The sequence below is a fragment of the Cucurbita pepo genome, chromosome 12 (assembly GCF_057944985.1).
Source record: "Cucurbita pepo subsp. pepo isolate OVF chromosome 12, ASM5794498v1, whole genome shotgun sequence".
Lineage (NCBI taxonomy): Eukaryota > Viridiplantae > Streptophyta > Magnoliopsida > Cucurbitales > Cucurbitaceae > Cucurbita > Cucurbita pepo.
Window position 1 is genome coordinate 12,168,641 of NC_141809.1, and position 25,266 is coordinate 12,193,906.

General features: G+C 37.2%; 4 protein-coding genes across 7 annotated transcripts; 2 read left to right on the top strand and 2 right to left on the bottom strand.

Annotated features, from left to right (window-relative positions):
- Positions 1 to 958: 958 nt before the first annotated feature.
- LOC111806848 (protein ROOT HAIR DEFECTIVE 3) lies at positions 959 to 10,593 on the bottom strand. 2 transcript variants are annotated; one of them, XM_087129168.1, is made up of 24 exons: positions 10,438 to 10,593; positions 10,318 to 10,355; positions 9,364 to 9,513; positions 9,026 to 9,092; positions 8,807 to 8,909; positions 7,662 to 7,732; positions 7,469 to 7,532; positions 7,318 to 7,383; positions 7,130 to 7,177; positions 6,969 to 7,031; positions 6,821 to 6,877; positions 6,245 to 6,403; positions 6,102 to 6,170; positions 5,905 to 5,996; positions 5,192 to 5,270; positions 4,870 to 5,035; positions 4,536 to 4,660; positions 4,092 to 4,354; positions 3,901 to 3,997; positions 3,633 to 3,800; positions 3,261 to 3,365; positions 2,092 to 2,186; positions 1,911 to 2,007; positions 959 to 1,622 (listed from the first exon to the last, which is right to left on the bottom strand). In XM_087129168.1, the coding sequence occupies exons 2-24, from the start codon at positions 10,319 to 10,321 to the stop codon at positions 1,386 to 1,388; spliced, it is 2,445 nt and encodes an 814-aa protein (XP_086985294.1). In that variant the 5' UTR covers positions 10,322 to 10,355; positions 10,438 to 10,593; the 3' UTR covers positions 959 to 1,385. The 2 variants fall into 2 exon arrangements, with proteins under 2 accessions (XP_086985294.1, XP_086985293.1); XM_087129167.1 differs by having other exon boundaries at positions 9,364 to 9,516.
- Positions 10,594 to 12,757: 2,164 nt separating this feature from the next.
- Positions 12,758 to 17,033, top strand: LOC111806839 (transmembrane 9 superfamily member 7). Its single transcript, XM_023692335.2, has 7 exons — positions 12,758 to 13,019; positions 13,863 to 14,027; positions 14,144 to 14,253; positions 14,437 to 14,545; positions 14,645 to 14,757; positions 15,317 to 15,467; positions 15,550 to 17,033. Exons 1-7 carry the CDS (start codon positions 12,894 to 12,896, stop codon positions 16,705 to 16,707), a joined length of 1,932 nt encoding a protein of 643 aa, XP_023548103.2. The 5' UTR covers positions 12,758 to 12,893; the 3' UTR covers positions 16,708 to 17,033.
- Positions 17,034 to 17,767: 734 nt separating this feature from the next.
- LOC111806840 (uncharacterized) lies at positions 17,768 to 20,574 on the bottom strand. Of its 2 annotated transcripts, none has more exons than XR_015423128.1 (6): positions 19,992 to 20,574; positions 19,095 to 19,147; positions 18,911 to 18,998; positions 18,732 to 18,830; positions 18,194 to 18,364; positions 17,768 to 18,108 (listed from the first exon to the last, which is right to left on the bottom strand). XR_015423128.1 is itself a non-coding variant. In XM_023692336.2 (6 exons), exons 1-6 carry the CDS (start codon positions 20,490 to 20,492, stop codon positions 18,072 to 18,074), a joined length of 906 nt encoding a protein of 301 aa, XP_023548104.2. In that variant the 5' UTR covers positions 20,493 to 20,574; the 3' UTR covers positions 17,768 to 18,071. The 2 variants fall into 2 exon arrangements, 1 of the variants encoding a protein (XP_023548104.2); XM_023692336.2 differs by having other exon boundaries at positions 18,194 to 18,321.
- Positions 20,575 to 21,706: 1,132 nt separating this feature from the next.
- On the top strand, positions 21,707 to 25,183 carry LOC111806841 (uncharacterized). Of its 2 annotated transcripts, none has more exons than XM_023692338.2 (3): positions 21,707 to 21,876; positions 22,053 to 22,262; positions 24,769 to 25,183. In XM_023692338.2, exons 1-3 carry the CDS (start codon positions 21,828 to 21,830, stop codon positions 25,074 to 25,076), a joined length of 567 nt encoding a protein of 188 aa, XP_023548106.2. In that variant the 5' UTR covers positions 21,707 to 21,827; the 3' UTR covers positions 25,077 to 25,183. The 2 variants fall into 2 exon arrangements, with proteins under 2 accessions (XP_023548106.2, XP_023548107.2); XM_023692339.2 differs by having other exon boundaries at positions 21,725 to 21,876; positions 22,058 to 22,262.
- The last annotated feature ends 83 nt before the right edge of the window (positions 25,184 to 25,266 follow it).

A 25,266-nucleotide genomic window follows, 5' to 3' on the forward strand; every position in this document is an offset into this window, starting at 1 on the left:
GAGATGTGACCGAGAGCGAGGTGAGCGTGGTTGAGATTTAATCATTTGGGTTGGGATTAAAGATTTGAACAAGTGGGAGAGTCTCCTCCTCCCGCAGGCTTTCTCTATCTTTAGAATTCTTATTAAAGAAAAGAATTCATTACATCCATGCTTCTTCCATGCCTCCTTAATTAATGGTGGCCATCGGCAAGGTGGTCATAAAAGCTCAGAAATTGAGATCACCAGGCTAATATCTCTCTCTCCAATTAATATTTAATGGTGCCCATAGCCATATCCACACAAAATGCATGGCAGTGGGAACGCTACGTGTTTGGTAAGGAATTTGTTTTCTTTCTATATTCGGACTCATCCACCTTTCAACATTTTTATAAATAAATGCTCGACTTTCAATCCACATTTTGATTTCTACATTAAGCATTAATGTTGGTTATTGGGTAACTAACAAAGTTGATTATACCTCTATGAATTTTTCTCGTTTAACGTTTTAAGTTCAATGACGTTTTAAGTTCAATGGATAAGATACTATGTCTAACGTTTTAAGTTCAATGAATAAGATACTAGTTATCATATCAACCGATATCATCAATCTTACAAAATTTTTAAATATTTATAAAATGGTTTTAAATATTTCTAATAACAAGTTACAAAAGCCACCCTTGTGGGTTCGAAAAATTTCCATGACATCGTGTTATGTCATCTCATTTTAATTTACACACAACACGTCATCTTTATTGAGTTTTTTCATTGTTTAATTACCTATAATGCAACGGTACTATAGTAGAATCATTCATACCACCAGCCATGCTGATTTCAAGTAGGTAAATCCCAAAATGCGACTTTTTAGGAGTTAATTTTAACTTCGAGAATTGTACATGAGACTTTCACCACATAACTAAGGCGCGGGGAGAACTATAATACCGAGATGAACAAACAGAGGAATGGAAAAACTACAATTAACTGAAGAGGGAAGGGTCAAGGCTATAAAATTAAAGAGAAAAGACATACTCACAATCAATGTCACAACTCTTATAAGACAAAATAAAAGGCAAAAAGAGCAGATAATCAAACAATAATATAGGAAAAAGAGAAGCATTCTTAGTCTACTCAAACCCAAAAGGGATCAGAGAATGAACGAACACCTATACTGATATATGGAATCCCCTTATAAGGGGTTTCCCATTATCAAACAACCACCCCAGGCCACTGCTTGAGGCCCTCAGCAAAAAAATTAAAGCCTGAACTTCAGCCCTTTGCTCTTACATTCTTCCAATAGTTAACAAACATTAATCATCATATATTTGGTGAAGATAACAGGTGGATGGAAGAAACCCAGGATCTTCAGAAAAGAAAAAAGGAGAAATTAATCCATAACCAACTCCTTCAACCTAATCTTCTTTTGAGCCACTGGTGTACTCGGCACCGGCCTCTGTCTCAGTCACTGCTGATGATGCAGTCGATGTCATATCGTTGCTAGAGCTGTTCCGAATCCTTTTTGATGTTATAGCGGGGTTGCTCTGAGGATCAGAAGTGGTCGGCCTCTGCTGTCCTTCTTCTGCTAATTTTTTAAGAAGATTCATGACGGTAGGCACAAATGTGGAAGACAAAGAAAGAAGTCCTGGAAGCTGGTGGCAAATAAGATCAGACGTCAGGTTCCTTGCATAAATGAGGGGTTTTGTTTTTTGGTTCATCTTAATAACATTTTGTCCCTCCCCTAATACGGATTGCCAATTGAACTAATTCTTTCTTAACAGAAAAACAATTGGAGAAACATAATGATATAGAAGAACAGACCAAGTGAATCGAAAATGCATTTGAAAGCAACACCACAAATAATTCCAAGCAGTGAAAACAGGCACCAATGGTGCTGAAAAATAAGGTCCTACACAACATAAGTTAGATTTGATACTTACAAGACCATTGCTAAATTGCCCAGAAACATCTAGCTGCACCCACAGGGCTTTGGCGAGTAAATACAGAACAAATATAACTCCCAAATATAATGGATTTCTGTCAAATAATGGGAGTAAACATGAGCTTAGAGAATCAGGGGAAGATCAAGCGTTTTATTATGCAGAAAATATCACCACATACCTCAAAAGGGTCATAAATTCATTAAACCCGAGAATCACCATTGCAGCAATTGCCCATGGCGGGGGCAACCAGTTGTTGCTACGTTTGCTTGCTTCCTGCAAAATATAATAACGTTTGAGATAGACGCATAAAAATATGTATATATGGTCCAAGAGAACTGAGTCTCAAGTGTGAAATTATTGAAGTGGTAATCAGATTTCCTTTTTCTTTATAAGAAACATGGAACAGGCTGTTTAATTAGGCTTATCCATCACAATGAGTCCATGACTCATCAACCTCTTGACTCAAAATAAATTAGTGAAGTATTATACTAAATATCACCGGCCAACCTCCAAATTCATCGGCGGACTGGATTCTGAAAATGCCTTTAAAATTTGGGAAATCGATCAAATATGACATCGTCTTTGCGATTATTGCAATAAGATCTTCATCCAAACCCACATTTGTTCTACACAATTATTTAAATGAACCCCCCGAGGCTCAAGGAATCTGTCTGACCACTAAATAGATATTTTAAACCCGTCTGACAATTTTCAATTTTACGAGGGAGCAATAGCAACATCCTCCTTGACGTAAGGTCACCAGCATGTAAAACAAGTGTGGTCCAAGAAGTGAGGTTCTTTAATATTCAATAATGCCGCAAAATAAGATGACCAAGGATTTATATCCTTCTCAACCAAATAAAACTAACATGTCCTAACTGACCAACTAAATGTAAGGATATTCTTCTGGAACCTCTGGTGTGAAAGAAATGCAAGGATTTTCAGGGATGTTTTCTCGACCTTTGATAGCTTTCTGGATTTTATTTTATTCTATTTTATGCTATATGTGGGTGTAAACATGTTTTATTTTATTTTGTGCTATATATCTTCTTTGACTTCTAATCGAATATCTTTTCTGTAATTCACCTTTTTGTGTTGGGAGCATCAATGAAATTTGTTTCCCTTCTAAAAAACAAATTACTTAAAATAACCATTGATGTGAGCAAAAACCCTCACATCCTTTTGCCTCAGTGACCAAAAAGCCAAATAGAAAAATAAATAAACAATCCAGATGTTCATTGCAAAGTTCTAATCTGATCATATCCAAGAAAAACAACTTAAATAAAACATCTAATTTGTTATAAATTCATTTTTTTCAAGTTAATACTTAAGAAGTTTCAGTATTACCTGGGCAGCAATGGCCTGAGAGACAGTGTATTCTGTCTCCACCTTGAATTGCCTCCATATAGATTTACACTGAACAGGACTAATCAATGTCTGTGTTGGTGAAACCTGTAACGAGCAAGCGATGTAAAAACCAGTATATGGGGACAATACAAAAACTTGTCTAAACACGGGAGAGAGAAACACCGTTCAAACGATGATTCTGAGACCAAGAAAGTGACTCCTAGTAGAGAACTTACTAAAGCTCGATAGTTCTCTGGTAAATTCCACTGTCCTCCCAAAGAGACAGAATCATTTTTGCTCGTATCCTCTATGCAACTATAAATTTCAAGAGATGCAGACAAGGGGGGGAAAGCAGGACTCTAAAATACCAACCTTTTCCCATGAGCTTGAGGCAAGAGGGTCAGTTGCCACAATGCTCCTATCTTTTGTATTGCTACTGTTTGAGACATTCAACAAGGCAGATGACAGAGTATTGTCTATCTCACCGGAATCATCTTCATCCAATCGTAAAGCAGCCATAACAGAGAGTAGCTTCAGGGACTACAGCACAAATATATAATTTAAATATAAAACATAAATATACAAATTTATAAATAATAGGAAAAAAGGAATCAAAGACTAATAATATATGGTGTCATACAGCAGAACGAGCGGTTTTGGTGATTGCCCGGATATCTTCTTTCCCAGTCCAAACACGTGGCATTGAATCCGCATCATGGCTAAACAATGTGGAAAACCTGTTCACAATATTAAACAATATCAATACCAATGGATATTGGATGGCACCAAAGAAGAAGGTGCAAATCAGATGCATCCATGAAAAGTTGATACCTATCCTTCATACGGATCAGGACTCTTCCAGCTTCTTCCCTTGTTTTTGATTCAACTACACCTTTAGCATAATTCTCAAGACTGGTGACCATTTTTTCCTTGGTTTTTTCATCCATATCATAGCCCACCAATCCTTTAGACAGCTCAGAGATGGCAGACTCAGTCTCTCGTTGAAGAAGTTTTCTTATGGCTGGCCATGTCTCGTTATTAGCTCCATCAAGCAAAGCTTCTACGGGTCCTGACAATGCTTCCTTCAGTTTTTTCTGCAATCATTATTATCATCGTCAGTAATGCTCAGAAGGACATTATATGGTATTCACCCAGATGCTACAAGAGTTTCAGAAAACCAGGAGGAAGTCTAGGAGAAAAATTAGCACTCAACGACTTCCTTCCAAAATGAACTAGATTAAAAGTCCAGTATCCAGGCCATAAAACATGATTCACCTCTAAATGTGCAGAAAGTTCAGATAATTTATCAGCACGAATAGTCGCAACATGGGCATCAATATCACGTCGAAGTTTATCCCTTATTCTAGAAGTGTCCCAGTTTGCTTGCTCAATGATAGCATCTGCAGTGATAACAAGTCAGCAAAGGTTACTGAAAAACAAACAAAACTCTTTCTAATCCCTGACAAAGAATGGAAATATTTCAATAAACAGAAAACATTTTATACCATAAGAAATCAGGAGCAGTTGCATATTTAACTGTCCTTCACATATGGAAGGAACAGAAGGGAAACAGCCAAATTAGAAGCAGGGTCTTATTAATTCAACCTACCAGCACATTCAGTATCAAAAATAGCCATATAGGTTTGAGAACAATTAGAGGCAGCCGAAGAAAACCCTTCCCCTTCATTCAAAGCTTTGTCAAAAGCCTCCTTGAACTTATCAAATGTCCCAGACCTTATGTGTCCCAACAGAGATTGGAAAGCTGGTTGAACAAGCTAGTCAATGAGGAAAAACATGTCACAAACAAATGATTATCAAGATAATAAATCCAAAGGAATTTATTTTGAATAGCAATTATACTTTCAAGAAAAAAAAAACAAAGTATTATGCAGCCGCTTTCAGATTTTAAAAGAAATACTTGGAAATATTACTTGCAACAATTTTTCTTCAAGTTGTACTCTCTTGGCAGATCTCACACCCTCGTCAAAAAATGTGGCTTCTGCATCATACCTAAATCATCAAAGTACAACAAGCTTATGTTGAATACACTTAGCATAGAAATTTTCAATAGGTAACAAAAAAATCAATCATGTTATAGACACATCAACGTCTTTCCTAAGTTGCACAAAAGATCCTTCACATTTTCAAACCTAGACCATGGCTAAAGTTGCTATTTAAGATCTAATGAATAATTACAAAAAAGAAAAAGAAAAAGAAAAAGAAAAAGAAAAAAAAGAAAGAAAAAAAAAGAAGCCCAAAGTGAGGCACTTGTTAGGACTTCATAAGTACTTATCACTGTTAAATTATATTTGAGTTCACTTCAAAGGCCATAATGAAATCATCATTTAAAAAAGTAACACCACTAGGGAACTAACAATCATACACGGAGTAGTCCCTAGTGATAACCCTACTCCATCAGAAATACAATTATCTTATGAACTGGATAAGGAATAAAGAAAAATACTTGATGAGGATAAAAAATGACGTACAATACAATGGAAACCTTCTGTTTACATGACCTTACCCAACTTAACTCCGATCATTCAATGCTAACGTGAACAGAAAATAAATGTATAAGATTACTAGTGTTCACTTGAGTGCATCCTGGATAACTATCAAAACGTGTTACACAGGCACTACTTACTCTGATAAACAAGTGTCAATGATCGAACTTAGCTTCTTTCCAAAACCTTGAACTGGGCCGGATTGTACTTCTTCTTCCAAACTCAACCAGTCCTTATAGAATAAACAAATAAATTATACGGTAAGTTTTTACAGTAGGATACATTAGGAAGGGGATAACAGAAGACAAGGATAAAATTAAACGCCTGTAGATAATACCTGATTTGACGCAAACCAGGTAAACTTCTCATTGGCAATTTCTTCACAACGAACAGTAGCCACCATAACCTGTAGACATGACATCGATCAAAGTTGGGACATTTAGCTATATAGTCTGAATATGAATTTGGTCACTGTTGTACCTTATGGGCTGGAAGGTCAAGATCCCTGTTCTCCTTGATAACTTTCCAGATTTGCTGTGCACTAAAAGAGAAACCTGAAGCAGGGACCACTCCCCTGCGATCTCCAGCAAGCCCTCCTGGGGCAATAGAATGGAAGAATCTCTGTCTCAAATTTGCCACCTGAATTCCAACATAATTATTCATAAAATGTCAAGAACGTTTATTTAGGAAAATACTATGCTCTGACCATCACATAACATTCCTATACAGGAGTAAAAGAAAAAAAAAATCAATACTATCAGAAGTATGTAAAAGAAAGGAGAAAATGTTGAAATTCGCAAACATAATTCCTCCTAACAACCATAACATGTGCATAATACCAAAAACTGAGGAAAGCCAAAATAAAGATAGTAAAAAAAGCCTATTCAGCCACCATAAAATAGAACGTCCACAACTCCAGTAATTTATCAGGAAGTTCTTTGTAGATAATATTTAAAAAATTTCTCAGTTTCTATTTTTGAGGTTGAAGGGGGAATGAAATAAGATTAATTTTTATATGGTACTGAAGGTCAGTACACAATTTCACAAAATCCGTACCTGCTCCTTGAATTGCTCTTCCTTTTCTTCATAACTAGATAAAGCAGTAACTTCAACCTGATAATTCAAAAGAAATCAATATAGGGATCATCATAGAATTCAACTTCCCTATAGAAATCCATTTGACATAAAGAAAATGAGGATTCACATTAAAAAATTCGCTTAGTGGAGTATCCTTGTGGGCGTGTGGCTTAGGAACAGAGTCCCATATCTGCAGTCAAAACAGAGGTGGAGGAATGCAAGTGAGAACAAAATAAAAAACACTTTCTGGGTGTCACAATGATTAAGAAGAAAGCACCAATAATTTACCTTCTGTACATCCTCTCTAAGAACGGGCTCTAAATTTTCCAATGGTGTCTATATACAAAAAAAAAAAAAAAAAAAAAAGAACAATCAAGGTAAAAAATTGGAAAAGTTAAAATATTGCAACATAAGGTTTCATCAATAACTGGTCAAGAAATATAGTAACACTTGAACAAGTAAAAATATAAACAGACCCTCGTTTTATCACGTATGACAAACATTAGTGTTGTTTTACGTGGACTGAACAATCTCATCATGACCTGCATACATAGAATTGGAAAATGATTAAATTATTAGCATAGAAAATACATAATGACCCCAGTACAACCAGACTAAAGGGAATACCTGAAATACAGTTTTGAGGAGAGGCTTATTTGCAGCCTGCTCACGGCCAATATCATGACACCACCTAAATCAAATTATAACAACCTTTTAAGCTAGATATTGTAAAACCAAGTAATATTAGAAGAAAAACATACGGAAACACATGTTACAAGATAAAACAAATATTGGAAAAACAAAACCAAAGAAAACTCACATGTTTATTAGCACTATATCTGATACAGCAAGCGCAAAGAGGGCACTTTGCTTCTCAAATGCAGTGTCATCCTAAAAAAGAACGTAGCAAAACCACATTAAACAACCTCACACTCGGTTTTCACAGGAAACTTGATATTTCATATTAAACAACTTCTGTTTCATTGATCAATATGAAAAATACAAAAGAGTGGGTAAACAGCTAAAGAAGACATACAAAAAGGAGAAGGGAGTGGACAATTGTTCAAATTAGCCTGAGAGAAGGCAAAAGGGTTGCAAAATATTTTGTCAACCAACCTCATCTATAAATAAAAAAACAGTCGTATGTATACCTCTTCAACAAAATACCACATCTCCACTTATCTTAAAAGGTGCCTTTATTTCTCCGTTACCAAAGTTCCCAGAACACAAAACATACACCCAATTGTCTTCGTCTACAAAAATAATCAATTTTCTAAAGCCTAAGCCTAAAAGGCTTTGGAAATGGAAATCATGAATCATGCATGGAAAGCACCACTTTGAGTAAAAAATGAAGAGAAATATTGTAAACTTTCCAGAACAAAACGAGTAAAAAAAACGTGTTTTTGAACCTTGGTTGTCATATTCATAGCTATTTACACAGAGAACCAACAAGGAAAAAGACAAATTTTGGAGTTCTTCCCGATGACTCAGTCTAGACTAGGGTATTGACTTTTCTACTAAAAGATGGATACAAAGAATCTTGCGATTCTAGGAGCCTTGTTATTTCTGATACACTCAGGTAGGAATCACCTCGGTGTTGAGTGTTGTCTAGCAGAGAATTGAACATAAATTGTAAGAATATGTCCCACAGCTTTTCAAAATTCAGATTACAGAATCTTCATCTAAGTGGTACTAAAGTCTCCAATAAGTCAGAGAAACCCTCCCACTAAACAGGCCAGTTATATTTGATGAGTTTATCGAACTTGGAGAGGAATATAACATTTTTTTCACTAAACAAAAAAAAAAAAAAAATGATCTCAACAGGAAGAAGCATGTGATAATAGTGAACACAAAATATTGACAAACATGGTTGTGGAAAAATAAAAATTAAAAAAAGAAGCAAAAATATAAGAAAGTCAAGGAAATGAAATGCATTAGTAACCGAAAAAAAGCACCAAAATGCACCTCTCCTCGTTCTCTTCCATCAGTTCCCTCCAAATCCATTACAAGTGTACAAGGCTCAATGCCAGCACATCTAGCCAACCATATACCTTTAGTTGTTTGAGACCTATAAAAAGACAGATCAATTTGCACTGTTCAGCCACCGAGCCTAAATAAACAAAAACAAGAGGGTCGTTTCTTATATACAAAAACCAAAGACATTGGGAGACGATAATAACTTACCTCCCTTTAAAAGCATCCATCTCTCTAAAGTTGGTTCCAAACAGATTATTTAGCAGCGTACTCTTCCCTAAGCAGATTATATATTCAAAAAACAATAAGAATCTCTCAAGAGACCATAAACCAGTAGGAAGTATATCTATTTGATACTGTACTTTGAGTTCAAATATCAAAATGCAATGAAAATAGATAAAATGGTTGAATAATAAATTTTAAATTCACAGTTAGATACAGAGGCTGGACACCAACTTCTTAAAAAAAATTAATTAAAATATTAGCAGGAAACATCAACTTGAATTTTTTGTTTTGTTACGACAAGCTTCTGAAAGCAGACTACTTACCACTACTTTGAGGGCCCATAATGGACACTACTGCATATGAAAGTCCACATTCCCCCAATTTCACATCTTTGATAAAGCTGTCAATTCCATCGACATTGAATCCACCATCTCCATCTATAAGCTGAACAGAGCAATTTTCATCGCTCTTAGCTGCTAGAAGATGATAATTTTTGCTTATTAGAATCTCGTAATTGTAGAAATGACAACAACAAAAATAAAAAATAAAAAAAATAAATCAAGCAAGTAAAAAACAAAAGACAAATTGAACCCATTAAAATAGACCAACATAATAATGTTCATATCTAGCTTTCACGAGCGATAACAATAACGCTCTCCCATTCCCTGAAGACACCTAGCAAAACTGATTCATGATCGCTTCATATATGTGACAACAAGAAACACGGAAGTTCTTTTCTCAATAAATTTGAGTGAGTTACGGCCAAACACAATCATTCTTCAGCAACTGTGATGGCAACATCCTTACAGGTCAGAACGCATCTAAAATCTAAATATTAAACTCGACACAACCAAGAGAACTCGCCAGCCAGATAAACCGAGATTCACAAAACCCATTAGATCATAAAGAGAATCCAACAGCACAAACATCTCCCTTTAGAATTCATCGATCTAATACTCCCGAATAGCGTGATCATCCATAAAAGATTTGGAGCAAATCAATCACGCTCTAATCGAGGTAGCTCAAATCCTTTTATTAGCAGTAAACAGCAATTAAAAAAAAACATGCGCGGGTAATGGATAATCAAACTATATCCATACGTTACATCTCGCGCCCAATTCAGTTGAAAAAACGAAATTAATTATACTGAGGATGCTTCCACGTAACGCGAATCAAACAAACAGTACAAATTAAGCTGAAAGAAATAGATATGGATCACCGCCACTCAGATTACACAAGCTGGATAGAGATTAAAACGAAAAGAAGAAAAAACATACCCATTTGAAGGAAGGGGGAAGCTGATGCAGATTAGAAGCTGCAGAGGACCAGATAATGTGTGAGATCGATTGAAAACAGAGGGAAAAAAGCAGATCTCGGAAGGAAGAAGGGGGTCTAACCTTTTCGGAAGTCGATTACGAAGATGCAGATGGGAGTTGATCTTCGTAAAGCAGGCTTGACTGTCTCTGTTGTTCGTTCCGATTTCCAAAATGCCGAATGCACGAAAGGAGTGGGCGATGAATATTTGAAGGGCGGAAATATAATTACGAGACAAAGCGAGGACTCCCCCATAAAAATCAATAAATAAATAAATAAATTATAAGGTTTTTTATTTATTTTTTTGTTTTTTACTTCGATGCCACGTCATTAAATTCTCTCCCTAATGATATTGAATTCTTTTTTGTTCATTTTTTGTTTTTTAACTAATTAATTTTTCTACTTTAAATCATATTGTTACTTTTTTTTTATGTATATATATTTTAAAAATAAAATGACAATTAATTGACAAATAAATTCATTATTTCATTAAGGATTAGTGTCTCAATAAATGCATTTAAATATTTTTATAAATAAAATCTTAAATAATTAATGCATTATTTAATTATTAGTTCATGATCAAAGGACCAAAATAATAAAGTTAGTCCCTAAACTTTTGTAAAATTATAATTTAGCCCCTAAAACTTATTTTTATAAAATTATAATTATTCTGAAATTAAGTATTATTTAACAATTTAGACTTAATATCTCTAATAATTAATAATTTTGAAGAATTTAATTATAATAATTTAATGTTTTAGAGTGATCATTAATAATTTTCTCAAAATTTAGGGGGCAATTGTTGCAATTTTTAATTTTTATAATGGGAAGATTTACATGGTTCAATGTTTTTTCTGTTTAAAGTAAAATAAATCTTTAATTTATCGACCTTCCACCGGCGACCGGGTGCTGACCCTTGGTCCCGGTTAATTAGAGATTCTGAAGGGGTAAAACCGTAAAATCGGAGGTAAACTAGAGGAATTTGGTGGACCCGACGCGGTGGAGTTGCGCTGTACGACTAAGGAGTTGGAAGTGGGGCCAAGGCGGGGTCCACCGGCCGCCCATCTAGACGCTGGGCCCCATGCCTCGTAAGAAAAAGGTTGGACGGTGGGATCACATTCAACGCTTTCTAGCGCCACCGGTAGCCGTCCATCGGGGTGGACTACGCATGTGTGCCACCACACTCCATATTCTTTTGGGTTTTCTATTAACTTGGAGGAATGTTGAGATTTGGGAGTAGTTGTAAAATTTAAATATTTAAATTATTATTGTTATTGTTGAATTAGTTAATAATAAATAAACAAATTAATTTTTTTTTTTTTTTTTAAATAGCCTAAGCTTTTGGCCCACAAATTTTCAGCCCGGCCCATGCTTCAGCCCATTTTACTTGGAGTGGCCCACTTCCACCTTGGTGTAATGGACTTCAATAGTGTACAGCCCAACTATAAGGATTGGGTTGGGTTAGATTAGCATTTCGGGTAGGGTTGGTGTAACGACCCAGATCCACCGCTAGCAGATATTGTCCTCTTTGGGCTTTCGCCCAAAACTCGAACTATGAGGATTGGGTTGGGTTAGATTAGCATTTCGGGTAGGGTTGGTGTAACAACCCAAATCCACTGCAAACTATGAGGATTGGGTTGGGTTAGATTAGCATTTCGGGTAGGGTTTGTGTAACGACCAAAATCCACTGCTAGCAGATATTGTCCTCATTGGGCTTCCCCTCAAGCTTTAAAACACTTCTGTTAGGGGAAGATTTCCATACCCTTTTGTTCTCCTCCCAACCAATGTGGGACATCACAATCCACCCCCCCCCCCCCTTCGGGGCTCAACGTCCTCGCGGGCACTCTTTCCTTCCTTCAATCGATGTGGGACCACCCCAAATCCACCCCCTTTGGGACCTAGCGTCCTTACTGGCACACCGTCTTGTGTCCACCCCCCTTCGGGGAACAACGAGAAGGCTGGCACATCGTCCAGTGTCTGGCTCGATGCCATTTTGTAATAACCCAGATCGACTGCTAGCCGATATTGTCCTCTTTAGGTTCTCTTTTAGGCTTCATAAGGCTTTAAAACGCATCGAAGGTTTCCATACCTTTATAAATGGTGGTTTGTTTTCCTCCCAACTGTGACATCACAGTTTAGTTCATTTTTCTAAATTCGAACCGAATCAGAAGCTACATTTTCATCCCTATTAAAATTTTATACATATTTTTCTAATACAGTATTTTTTTCCTTTTTTGAAAAAATTAAAAAAATTAATAATTGTTTTTAGTTTAAGAGTATTTTTTAAATTTTTTTTAGATTTTTTTTTTCAATTTAAAGATATTATTAAAATTTTAAAAGTGGGTAATTTTAGATAAAATAAAGTTTATTATTTTTATATTTTATCGAATACACATTTATTATTCTATTTTTTAACCCCGTCCTTCACAACATCCTCCCAATTTCTCGAGGTGAAAATCAGCCCTCGGGACTCAAACCCAGAGCCTCCGTCATTCCGATCGTCGGCGCTGAGAGCTCATCCGTACTCCGTCATCGGATAATGAAGAAGATCGGCAAGGTTCCGTTAATTTCGCCTAATCTCACTACGGTTTTCCTCTCCCTGCTTCTCATATCCTCCGTCCACTCCTTCTACCTCCCCGGCGTCGCTCCTCGGGATTTCCTGACTGTACGTTATGAATTCGATCACTTCCTCTCAATGTTTTTTTTTTTCATGTGTTTATATATCTTTCTATTGCTTTCCTGTTGAAATGTTTTTCACGATCTGCGCTCCGGCTAGTACTGCGGTTTTTGGTTGTTCGTACTGCGGGTCAGTCGGATCTAGGTTTCTGGTGTTTGATCTGTTAATTAGTAGCCTATACTCTCTTAATATTGCGGTACCGGGGTATTTATATACATCATTGGATGCTGTGTTCTGGTTAGGTGTCGTGTTCCATTTTGTCTTAATTGAAGGAAAACACATCATATCTGCTCACTCCACCGCAATGAAACGTAGGAGTGATGCCGCATTATGTGTAAACGTAGTGTGGTATTCGTGCTTTACATTTGAATTACTTCAAATTTTACTCGCTGCGATGTTTTACCACTCGATGCCAAATCAGCTCGGTCGGGTACAATGGTCAAATACAGCCGTAAGCGTTGTCCAGTTTTCCAACACTGTAAACTAAAGTAGTTAAAAGTGAGTCATGTCGGCGTTCAAACATACGGGCACCAATATCCTGTCTTATGAGCGACTTCTGATTGATGTGCCCGCTGCGGTTAACGGTCTATATTATCTACTTGAGTTCTAGAACTGTTTACAGTTTGATCTCAAGGTAATAGTGTGAACTATAACAGCTAAAGCTACAAACAATGTATTGTTTCAGAATCTTTCTTTTTTTTTTTTTTTTTTTTGGCAATAATATATATTAGAAAATTTCACTTCTGATCTATTTTTCCACATTTCATCTGTTATTATGTGTTCAATTCTCATGAATTGATGGAAATGACATTTTTTCTTTTCTTTCATCAGGGTGATAGTCTTCCTGTTAAAGTGAACAAATTATCATCCACAAAAACACAGCTCCCGTATGATTACTACTATTTAAATTACTGTAAGCCCAAAAAAATCACCAATAATGCAGAAAACTTGGGAGAAGTTCTCCGAGGCGACCGCATTGAGAATTCTGTTTATACTGTGAGTATCTTGCTTGTTTTCAAAAGCAATCTAAATGTTGTACAGATTATCCACAAAATGAAATCACTGTACTTTATTTATTTTCTCGTCTTTAACGTTTCTAAATATTTCCCCAGTTCAAAATGAGGGAGGAACTGTCTTGTACTGTTGTGTGCAGGCAAACTCTTGATGCTGAATCTGCAAAGAATTTTAAGGAGAAAATCGATGACAAATATCGAGTAAACATGTGAGTTACAATTGTAAACCTCTATGTATATGTGTTTAATGCTATTTTGTTTTGAGTTTTGACTGTGAAATTTAAAGTTTTACTTTGTAGTTTACTCGAAGTGGGCTCATCCCTTCCCTTGTGGCATATTTATTAACTTTATTCACTTTTCTTACAATGAGTTGCCTTCACATGGATATGTAGGATCTTGGATAACCTTCCTGTTGCCGTTCTTCGACAAAGGAGGGATGGAAATCCATCGACAACTTATGAACACGGTTTCCTTGTTGGATTCAAAGGGAATTATGCTGGGGTATGACTTTGATGGCAGTTGAAATATGAAGTTTTCAGTTTTTAGTTTTCTATAGCTTTTCTATTTTCATTAATATATTTCTTCCTTTTCCCTTCACAGAGCAAAGAGGAAAAATATTTTATTAATAATCACTTGAGCTATAGAGTCATGTTTCACAAGGACCCAGACACTGATCTAGCTCGAATTGTTGGATTTGAGGTTACTCCATACAGGTTTCACTTTTCCTTTGCTCTTACATGTTGATTTTCTTCTTCCATATATTAAGGTCTGCTTAATTTGACCACTGGTACTCTATCCTCTTATGTTCTTAGAGTGCTATCCAATCCAAGGCACTTCATGCTTTTAAAAAGCAGACTTTGCCCGTAAGCTTGAGCTGATCTTTGTTGTCAGTCTTGAACTTCATATTGTATTAAATTAAACAAGGCTCTTGTAGTATTTCGTGGCATTGGAGGTTTTTGCGGGAAGCAGGGTGTGTTCCATTTGTTTGGGGATTTGGGGAGAAAAGAATAATAGTTTTTTTAGAGGGCAGGAGAGGCCTTTGAGCTAGGTGTTGGCTTTGGTTAGGTTAAGCTTTTTTGTAATTTTCTGTTAGGTCTTATTTTGCTCGATTAGAGGCCATTTTTTAGTTTTCTTTATTTTTTGTGGGCTCTATGTTTGTATGGTTTTTGATTTTTTTCTCATGAAAGTTTGGGTATTCGTCAATATATTAATATATATATATACATATACACACATGGTAGCTTAATCTCTATCCCTCGTTGTTTTGAACAGTATTAATCACGAATACAAGGAGTGGAACGAGAAGAACCCACAACTAATTACATGTAATAAGGACACTAAAAATTTAATCCAAGGCAGCACTGTTCCTCAAGAAGTTGACACGAATAAGGAGATTGTGTTTACATATGATGTTTCATTCAAGGTACGGTCTTCACAAATCCCTGATATTCCTGAACTGTTTCTTCGATTTTTCAGTTATAAATTGGGTTCTGATCTTTCCCCAGGAAAGTGATATTAAATGGGCTTCTCGGTGGGACACATACCTTCTCATGAATGATGATCAAATTCACTGGTTTTCCATTATAAATTCTCTAATGATTGTTCTCTTCCTCTCTGGCATGGTGGCCATGATCATGATGAGAACTCTGTATAGAGACATTGCCAACTATAATCAGTTGGATGCCCAAGATGAGGCTCAAGAGGAAACAGGATGGAAGCTTGTGCACGGAGACGTGTTTAGACCACCCATCAATTCTGGTCTATTGTGTGTTTATGTTGGCACAGGTGTTCAGATCTTTGTAATGACACTCGTAACAATGATATTTGCTCTGCTGGGTTTCTTATCTCCTTCCAACAGAGGAGGGCTAATGACTGCCATGGTCCTTCTGTGGGTTTTCATGGGTTTATTTGCTGGCTATTCATCAGCTCGTTTGTACAAAATGTTCAGGGGCACTGAATGGAAGAAGATTACGTTGAAAACTGCCTTTATGTTTCCTGGTATTCTTTTTTCAATCTTCTTCGTCCTTAATGCTCTAATCTGGGGGGAGCAGTCATCCGGGGCTGTGCCATTTGGAACAATGTTTGCTCTTTTCTGCTTGTGGTTCGGTATATCCGTACCATTGGTGTTCGTTGGCAGTTACTTGGGCTTCAAAAAGCCAGCATTTGAAGATCCTGTGAAGACCAACAAGATTCCTAGGCAGATACCCGACCAAGCATGGTACATGAAACCGGTCTTCTCCATACTCATTGGGGGTATTCTTCCATTTGGGGCCGTCTTTATCGAGCTCTTCTTCATCTTGACATCAATATGGCTCAATCAGTTCTATTACATATTTGGCTTCCTCTTCATTGTATTTATTATCCTTCTAATTACGTGTGCGGAGATAACAATTGTGCTGTGCTACTTCCAGTTGTGCAGTGAAGACTACCACTGGTGGTGGAGATCTTACTTGACTGCAGGCTCCTCTGCGCTATATCTTTTCCTTTACTCAGTATTCTACTTCTTCTCCAAGTTGGAAATCACAAAGTTCGTTTCAGGGATTCTCTACTTCGGTTACATGGTTATCATGTCATACGCGTTCTTCGTGTTGACAGGAACCATTGGCTTTTACGCTTGCTTCTGGTTTGTTAGAAAGATCTACTCTTCCGTGAAGATCGACTGATTTACTGCTTACGGGACGACATAGGTTGTTCAGCTCAAACTATACGAGTCAAGTTGATCGGGAAGAACTGAAAGATGAGAGCGCTTCCAATTCGACTGGCCTTATATTTGGACATCAATGAGGATTATTTTCTCGTCTCAGTCAATTCCCTGAATATGGTAGAGTTTAGGTCCTCTCTCTGTCTTTCTCCTCCTCCCACCTTCGCTTATACTATTGTCACCAATTATGAATCCGTTCTATGATGTGTAAGAAACAGGGACGGTGATTTTGGAGCTTTATACGGTCCTATATGAATAATTTTACAGGTACTAAATGTTCATCTGTCACATCTAAGTGCATCTCTTTTTTACTTATTATTTTGGCTATATTCAATAATGTTATGTAGGAATTTGCCAGTATCTGTCATAAAATTAAAACATTGCGATGAAATCTAGCTCGACGTTACGTGATCATTTTGTATAAGGACTTGATTTTGTCTTTAGCTTTCTATTATTAAAAAAATGTATGCTAGAGACTACGAATCTGTATACGTCTCTTATTTTTCTCAAATTACTAGCTCGACGTTACGTGATCATTTTGTATAAGGACTTGATTTTATCTTTAGCTTTCTATTATTAAAAAAACGTAAGCTAGAGACTACGAATGTGTACACGTTTCTTATTTTCTCAAATTATTAGCGATCAAAAGAAGTGCAATAAGGCTAAATAAGACAAGTAAGTCATTGATTGGCATAATGAAAGTTCGAGAACTTTATTAATTGCAAGTATTAAATGGAATATATTGAATGAGTTATTCATTACGCGAGTATAGCTAAACAATTAATTAAGGTACGTTTTCACATTGTTCACTAGTGTGCAACATTAAATTGTGCAACATTAAATAATTCAACTAAATGTACAATTCAACTGGATTTATGCAAATTGATATTTATATTGAACCACAATGAATAAATTGAGCAATTAATGAGAAAATAGTTTGTATGAATTATCAGTATCCCACTTTTCAAAGTCTAAATTCAAACCGTTTTTTTGGGAATTCAGTCAATTTCTCATCCTTACTATATATCCTGATTGTATAATTGTATTGAAATTTTATAATTTCAAAGCCAATAGCCAGTGATTGACTACAGCTACATGTTTTGATGGTATAAACAAAAAAGCATCTAATGAGAATGACTAACTTTAACTTCCCTAAAAGGTATATTCACTTTGAGGAGCAAAAATGAAGAAGCAACAGGCTGCTAACAAAATGCCTTCTAGGTTAAAGAAAAAAAAAAAAGTGTTCCTTCTTTTTGGATTTACATGCTGCAAATCTGTTCTTTTGTTACAGGAAGAGATTAGAGAAGAGGAAGCTCACCACTTGTATCAGCTTGAGCATGATCTCAGTTTCCCATTCCTCTGCCTGCATGAAAATTTGGAGGGGAACCACTGTTACTAAGCCCTCATCCATTACAGACAATGAACTATCAGATATGATGGTGTCTTACCAAAATGAATCCTTTTTTTCCTGCGCTAATAGTTCTTCAAACGATATGTCGGTAGACTCGGGATCGATCTTTTCTGTGGAGTTCTCGGATTTTTCCATTAACTCCATGCAGCTACCAATATCTAGCATCTGGAAGAACAGAAGGTTGGTTCAGAGCAATCATCAGCTCTGGCTGTTGCATTATTCTCAATAACACTTTGAAGTGTGTATGAAGAGAGAGAGCAAAACGAAGGGAAGAAGATATCCTATTTTATAACTTCAACTAACGGCCTAAACCCACCGCTAGTAGATATTGTCTTCTTTGGGCTTTCCCTTTCGGGGTTTCCCTCAAGGGTTTAGAATTTAATGATTAGAGTTTTTAGCGGTGAGCTTGGACTCTTACAATTATGGGAAAAGGGTGACAGAATCGGAAGGGCGATAACTATGCTCGGGGGATGGGATTCAGAGGCTACAACAGACTAACAGCGTACTTTCCGACGTCTAGGAAGCATCGGCAGCGAAAAACGGTGCAAATGAAGCAAGTGGGGTAGCAGCAATACCTTTTTGTATGCTGGAGAGAGTTTAAGCTGTTGTTGAAGCCAGTTAAAAACAAAGGTATCCTCCTCGAGTCTTTTCTGTTCCAATTCTAACTTGTATATCTAAGACAACAACAGATCAACAAATTTGAGTATAGATGAAACATTGGGCAACATATACCAAATCATATCATGTCACCAACCTGCTGTTGAAGCCGATCGAGGGAGGATCGATCTGCCTTATAAAGCAGAGCTTTCGTTATGGTGAACTTTCGGCGGATAACATCGGCTCTGTCAGTAGAAAAAGTGTACATAGTTGGAGAGTTATGCATATAAACTCCTAAAAAATGGACACTAATATTGTTGAAGCAAAGATATGAAGCATACTTGTGCTGCAGCTTGCTTCTAGCGTTGATTAAGCAGTTGGCAAATTGTCTGACCTGCATTTGAAAGGAAAACAGATATAAATTGCTTAGAACTCGATCTCCGATTCAGTCTCGATTTCAACTAGCGACACGAAACCAGTGGTATCGGAAAGTTATGGATAACAGGGACAGATCGAGTTTTGGACTCGAGCAGCTAAAAACTCCATATTCATCAGCTAAAACCATGAATTCTCACATAACACAATTGTAATAGCCCAAGCCCACCGCTAGTAGATATTGTCTGCTTTGGCCTATTACGTATCACCTTCAACCTCACGATTTTAAAATGCATCTACTAGGAAGAGGTTTCCACAATCTTATAAGGAATGCTTTATTTCCCTCTCCAATCGATGGAGACCTCACAATCCACCTCCCTTGGGCCCAGCGTCCTTGCTAGCACATCGCCCAGTACCTAGCTCTTATACCATTTGTAATAACTCAAGCCCACCTCTAGCAGACATTGTCCACTTTGTCCACTTTTGCCCCGTTACCTATCATCGTCAGCCTCACAACGCGTCTACTAGGGAGAGGTTTCCACACCCTTATAAGGAATGCTTCATTCCCCTCTCCAACCGTATAGGACCTCACAACAGTCGAACCAAAAACAACATATCTTATAGATTAAGCAGATTTCAAATGGAAACTCGATGAACAACAATCATTCTAGATAGAACTGTTATTCATTGAAGTCCAGGAAATATCAGCAATATTACTCAATGTCTGTTCCTAGGCAGTCTTGCAAGCTAAAATTATGCTAATGGCAGAGTCAATACGAACCAGAAGAACTGCTGCGGAAACTCTATATGAAGCACAGACAATAACACAGAAGAATGATTGACAGGGTATAAGAATACAGAACCTGAGCCAACGTTAACTCCTTTGATTCCTGACACTTCATAAGTTCATCATACTGCCGTTTAATCTTCCTCTGAATCACACTAGTAGACGATGTAAAAGGATACAACAAAGTCAATTCCGGCTCATCTCCGCCGTGCAGCAGGTTCGCCCTCTTCTTCTTCCTCTTCCCCCCTTGCTCCTCCTGACCGGACTCTCCAAATTCCTTGTTCAAATCGAGGTCATCCTGGCCCTGTTCAACAAAGAAACTCGTCCATTTCGGAGAATCCGGCGGTAATCTCTCGAATAGAAGCGAATGAACCAAACAGGTCTGGTCGATATCGATTCTCTCAGGCTCGATCGCCTTACTGATCGTCCGCAACCTTTTACAAAGATAAAGAGAGAAACCGAGGGCGGAGAAGGTGAAGAAGACGAAGAACATGAGTAGGTCTGCTTCAGAGTAATTCGTAATCCGAAATGGGAAATCGGAGAAGAAACGGGACAAATAAGAGTGTAAAGCCGCCATTGGAGGTCTGGTTCGGATTTGAAGGTGAGAGAAGATGATTCAGTGAAATGGTGTGAAGAAGATGATTCACTCTTGATTTCATTTCCATATCGGCGAAGACGCGGCATCGAATCTCGGTTTGTAAATTTAGAAGTGGACTATTGGTCGTACGGTTCGTAACCCGACAAAGTTATTTATTTAAAATAATAATACTTTTATCCATAAATTTGTAGTATTCATTTTAAGCTCACCATAAAAAATTCATTCATTTTGTTAGATGAACACGACTCCTCACAATGGTATAATATTGTTCACTTTAAACATAAGCTCTCAAGGCTTTGAGCCTTTCGTACAAATTACGCTTCCCCTTAATCGAGTCTCGACTCCTTTTTCTTTTGGAGTCCTTCCCTAAATTAGCCGATGTGGGACTTTCATCCAACACCTCTCCTCGAACAAAGCACGCGTCTCCTTAATTGAGGCTTGACTCTTTTTTTTTTTTCTTTGGAGTCTTTGTCACTTTTTACTATGTCTTCGAGGAGCCTCGACTCTTTTTTCTTTTAGAGTCCTTGGTTCAACATGACATAGCTAAGTTTATGGCATAACTCTAATACCATGTTAGACGAACACTACTCTCCACAATGCTATGATATTGTCCACTTTGAGCATAAGCTTTTATAGCTTTGCTCTAGACTTTCAAAAGACCTCATACCAATAGAGACAGTATCCCTTAATTATAAACTCATGATCATTCCCTAAATTAGCGGACTTTTTCATCCCACAAACTTATATTAACTTTACGAAAATTCATAAATATTAATAACAATAAATTTTAATATTATATTCTCATTCGTTTTATTAAATATATAATCTTCCCTCAAAATTGAAAAAAAAAAAAAGGATTTTGTCCAAATTATTATAATTTTATTGTATTTTTTCAATTGGGCTTATAAGTGATGAATTGGATCCAAAATGAGTAATATTGGGCCTAGCCCATCCCAGCATGCCCAGTGGATGGCCCATTTTAGTAAATTAAAAAAAAAAAAAAAAAATATATATATATATATATATATATATATTTGATTTAACTTTATTTATCCAATTTATTTATCTTCATTTTTAATAGATTTATTAAATATTAAAAAGACGAATAAATAAATAAACAATAAAAAAGCTAACCATTTAATACATTTAATAAATAAATAAATAAAAATAATGAAAAAAAAAAAGAACATTGCAGCCAAAGGCTACGGTTTACAGTAGGGCCAGGCGGAGAGCGACTGCGAGTCAACTGACGAGAACCAAAGTTGGCCGTCAAATACAAAAGACAGGAAGAAGGGGAACTCGCCCTCGTCGGAGATGAGCGGAGAAGAACCTCCCAAGCTCTACGCCAACAAACCCAAGAAAGGTACCATTCCAAACCTCCCAATCCAGTTCCCAAATTCTTAATTTTTTTTTCTAAGTCTAGGCTGTTGTAGTTGCCACAAGAAGCGATCCGTTTCAATAATTCATTGCAATTATTAGGGTTTGAGTATCTTATTCATAATCATCGGCTTTTCGTTTTCTTTTTCCTTCTGCAAACAGCTCAGGTCAAGCAATTTCAAGAACAGCACAAAGTCATGAGCGCTTCTTCTTCTTCTTCACCGGCGCCACCAGCATCGTCGAACACGGCAGCTACGTCTTCTTCTTCTTCTTCTTCTTCTTCTTCACTGCCGCAGCCTCCGAAGGAATCATTTGCAAGGCGATATAAGTTCTTATGGCCCATGCTTTTGACTGTGAACCTTGCTGTTGGAGGTAATTTTGTGCATCAGTTTCTGGTTGTTTTGTTAATGTGTTTGATCGAGAGAGAGATTCCAAAACGGGAAATCGGAGTCTTTGTTTAGGATTGGTACTCTCTGTTGAAATTTGTGGTGGATCAATTTCTTTAGATTTGTTCAATTCCGTTCTCTTCTTTCTGGTACACATAGGTTTGGATCTCTTAGTCATTTGTCTGCTGGGAGATGAGTCGTTTTAATATATTTGACTGCATGGTAAAGATATGTGTGGAACAATCACAGAAAGGAAAATGGGGAACTGAATTGCTTACGACTTTTCATGTTTCTTCTGTTAGTTTTGTGTACAATAAAACATCCCACCCTAGCTATGTAGATATCTTCATTCAGAGGAGCTCTGTACGTTTTGTTGTTTAGTCACGGCGGAGTTGGGAATGATCAGTTTACGGTGTGATTCAAGAATATGTAAGCATGAAATATTGATCAGAAACTAAAACTGAGTATGTGCAATAACTTTTTTTTGATGATTTTTATGAGATCCCATGTTAGTTGGGGAGGAGAACGAAGCATTCTTTATAAGGGTGTGGAAACCTCTCCATAGCAAATGCTTTTTAAAAACCTTGAAGGGAAGCCCGAAAGGGAAGACCCAAAGTGGACAATATCTGCTAGCCCGGCTTGAACCATTACAATTCTGTAGAATACTCTCTTGGATTGAAGGATGGTCTGCTGTGACAAGCTAGCACAGTACTACTTTCCAAGTGTCTTGGTAAATCTATACTGTGTCATGGGTTAATTGAAGTTGTTTTTTGGTAGCGAGATACATAGTAATGAGGGAGAAAGAGACGGATAGGGTGGGAATGGCCTATCAATCATTGGTGGACCTTCCCTTTAACCGGTCGCGGAGCTCTCCACTGAGTTATTTAGGTTTTGGAATTCCATCTAAGGGGGTTTCGGTTCGAAGGTTAGAAAATGTATGTAGTGCGGGTTAATATTTCTCGACTAGTTCAGGTGAAAGAGAAGGGTCATCGAGGGTACCCAGATGTCGTGAGTGGTCGAGAGGCTGGAATTGGAGTTGTCTTCAATCCAGCCATCTTTCTCTTTTTAAGTAGGCCAAAGTCGGAGGCTAAATTAGTGCCACACTATGATTAGACTGAGTGAGTTTTTCCCTCTTTATCTACATTCGTTAGAGGGAGAGGCTAGCACCAAACGCAAGGTTTTTTAAATGGGGAGGGATGATTTGATATCATCGACTCGCTTTTCCAACGATGCGATCTTTTCTCTCCCGAGGAAGGGAAGACTCTTCGTTAACCTTTTTGAAAATCCTTATAGTTTTCTATCTTGCATTTGGCCTTAGGATTCTGACAGAATAAATCTCCATCCTTGGTGTTTATCATCTTCATGGTAAACACCTCAGGTGTCCCGAGCTTCAAACATTCGGTAAAGCAGCTTTGCTCCTTATTTTATTGGTCTCACAAGCACTAAGTTTAAGTCAGTTCTTTGCCTAGATAAAGAAGATGATTGTAACCTTCCACGATTTCACTCTACAACAATTTAACCTTTCAGATGTAAATAGGTGTTTGTTTGGTTCTTTCTCCTTTTCACAAATTTAATAGTGTTATAGCACAGTAGGCTCCCTTCCTTCTTCATCCTTTAAACTTCTTGTTGTGATATGCCAATTCTACAAGAAGAAGCCCGTATTGTATTTACGATTCAATTTATACTCCACCATCACATACAAACTTTGGTACATTAGAGCCTGAGAGAGTTTATCCCTTGCCAAACATCCTCTCAAAAGTCAAATCAATCTACCATTTCAATCTTTTAATTACTTAATACAGTGTTCTTCATTTTCTTGCAATGTGACAAGAGAATGCTGGGCTTAGCTGTTCAATTTCTTTGGCATTAGTTTGTCTTCCTCTTTATCACGAGGAGGTGGTGATTCCACTATTACAGGGTTCTATCCTAAGAGGTCAAAAGGGTTTTGTGGAACAACGCTGTGGGCTCAATCTTTTGGCAGTTGTGGCTCGCTAGAAACCAAAGGACATTCAAAGGGATTGAGTTGAGCATGGATTACCTATGGGACTGCATTTAGTTTTGTTCTTCCTTTGGGTGCGTCAGTTACAAACATTGTTGTAATCGTGATCGATAATTCAACAGTGGTCCTCCTTGGACATAATCTAGTGTCTCAAGTTGAGATTATGATATGCATTTATTAATTCTCGATTGTCATGTTTTCTTCTCATTTCCCTTAGGGGAAGGAAAAACACTTGTTATTACGAAAGCCCTAAATGCCCAACCTAATGAAGCCAAGGTCCGCAATTTCCTCGTCCACCAGCTGTAGGTTGAGTGTCCTTTTCAAGGAAATATAGAATAACAAGAACATTCTAATAGGTTTATTCTTATTTTTCGTGGCGGGTTGGGGCTCAGAAACTTATCATCTTGCAATCGTTTGATTCAGTAGACGTCGTTGTTTTTCGGAACATTTTCTTGCTTTTGCATAAGCTGATATAAGTCTTTTAACTGTGTAGCTTATCTGTTGATGAGGACAAAGAAGCAAGATGAACAAGTAACTGAAGAAGAGGCTGCCCCGGATTCAGCGAAAACTGCCAAGATAGCTGCCCCTGTTGTTGAGGAATCATTTGCCAAACCAGCCATTGTGGAGCCTGTGAAGGTAAGAGAACCAATTCCAGTGGACCAGCAGCGTGAACTTTTCAAGTGGATTTTGGAAGAGAAACGCAAGATAAAGCCGAAGGATCGTGAACAGAAGAAACGCATCGATGAAGAGAAAGCAATTCTCAAAGAGTTCATCCGAGCAAAATCTATTCCTAACCTTTAAACTTTCCAAATGCAGCACCCAAGCAAACATATTGACTGTTTTAACATTGCTGATGGAATCTGAATTGTTGATTTCTGTGGTCCTAAAAGGATATTGTTCGTTTCGAATCGGGATGAACATGGTTGCATCCACAAAACCAGTGACAAAATTCGTTAGGCCTACAGAATTGACAGAACCTTCAGTTTTGAGG

Coding starts and splice junctions, on each gene's coding strand:
- LOC111806840 (XM_023692336.2), bottom strand. CDS start 20,492: ATGGCGGCTTTACACTCTTATTTGTCCCGTTTCTTCTCCGATTTCCCA. Junction 19,148..19,991: donor AGGAGTTAACGTTGGCTCAG/GTTCTGTATTCT, acceptor TTTCAAATGCAG/GTCAGACAATTTGCCAACTG. Junction 18,322..18,731: donor TCTCTCCAGCATACAAAAAG/GTATTGCTGCTA, acceptor CTGTTCTTCCAG/ATGCTAGATATTGGTAGCTG.
- LOC111806848 (XM_087129167.1), bottom strand. Junction 7,384..7,468: donor TCCTCAAAACTGTATTTCAG/GTATTCCCTTTA, acceptor CTATGTATGCAG/GTCATGATGAGATTGTTCAG. Junction 7,032..7,129: donor TTAGAGAGGATGTACAGAAG/GTAAATTATTGG, acceptor TTTTGACTGCAG/ATATGGGACTCTGTTCCTAA.
- LOC111806839 (XM_023692335.2), top strand. CDS start 12,894: ATGAAGAAGATCGGCAAGGTTCCGTTAATTTCGCCTAATCTCACTACG. Junction 14,028..14,143: donor TTGAGAATTCTGTTTATACT/GTGAGTATCTTG, acceptor ATATTTCCCCAG/TTCAAAATGAGGGAGGAACT. Junction 14,546..14,644: donor TCAAAGGGAATTATGCTGGG/GTATGACTTTGA, acceptor TTCCCTTCACAG/AGCAAAGAGGAAAAATATTT.
- LOC111806841 (XM_023692338.2), top strand. CDS start 21,828: ATGAGCGGAGAAGAACCTCCCAAGCTCTACGCCAACAAACCCAAGAAA. Junction 21,877..22,052: donor CGCCAACAAACCCAAGAAAG/GTACCATTCCAA, acceptor TTCTGCAAACAG/CTCAGGTCAAGCAATTTCAA. Junction 22,263..24,768: donor TGTGAACCTTGCTGTTGGAG/GTAATTTTGTGC, acceptor TTAACTGTGTAG/CTTATCTGTTGATGAGGACA.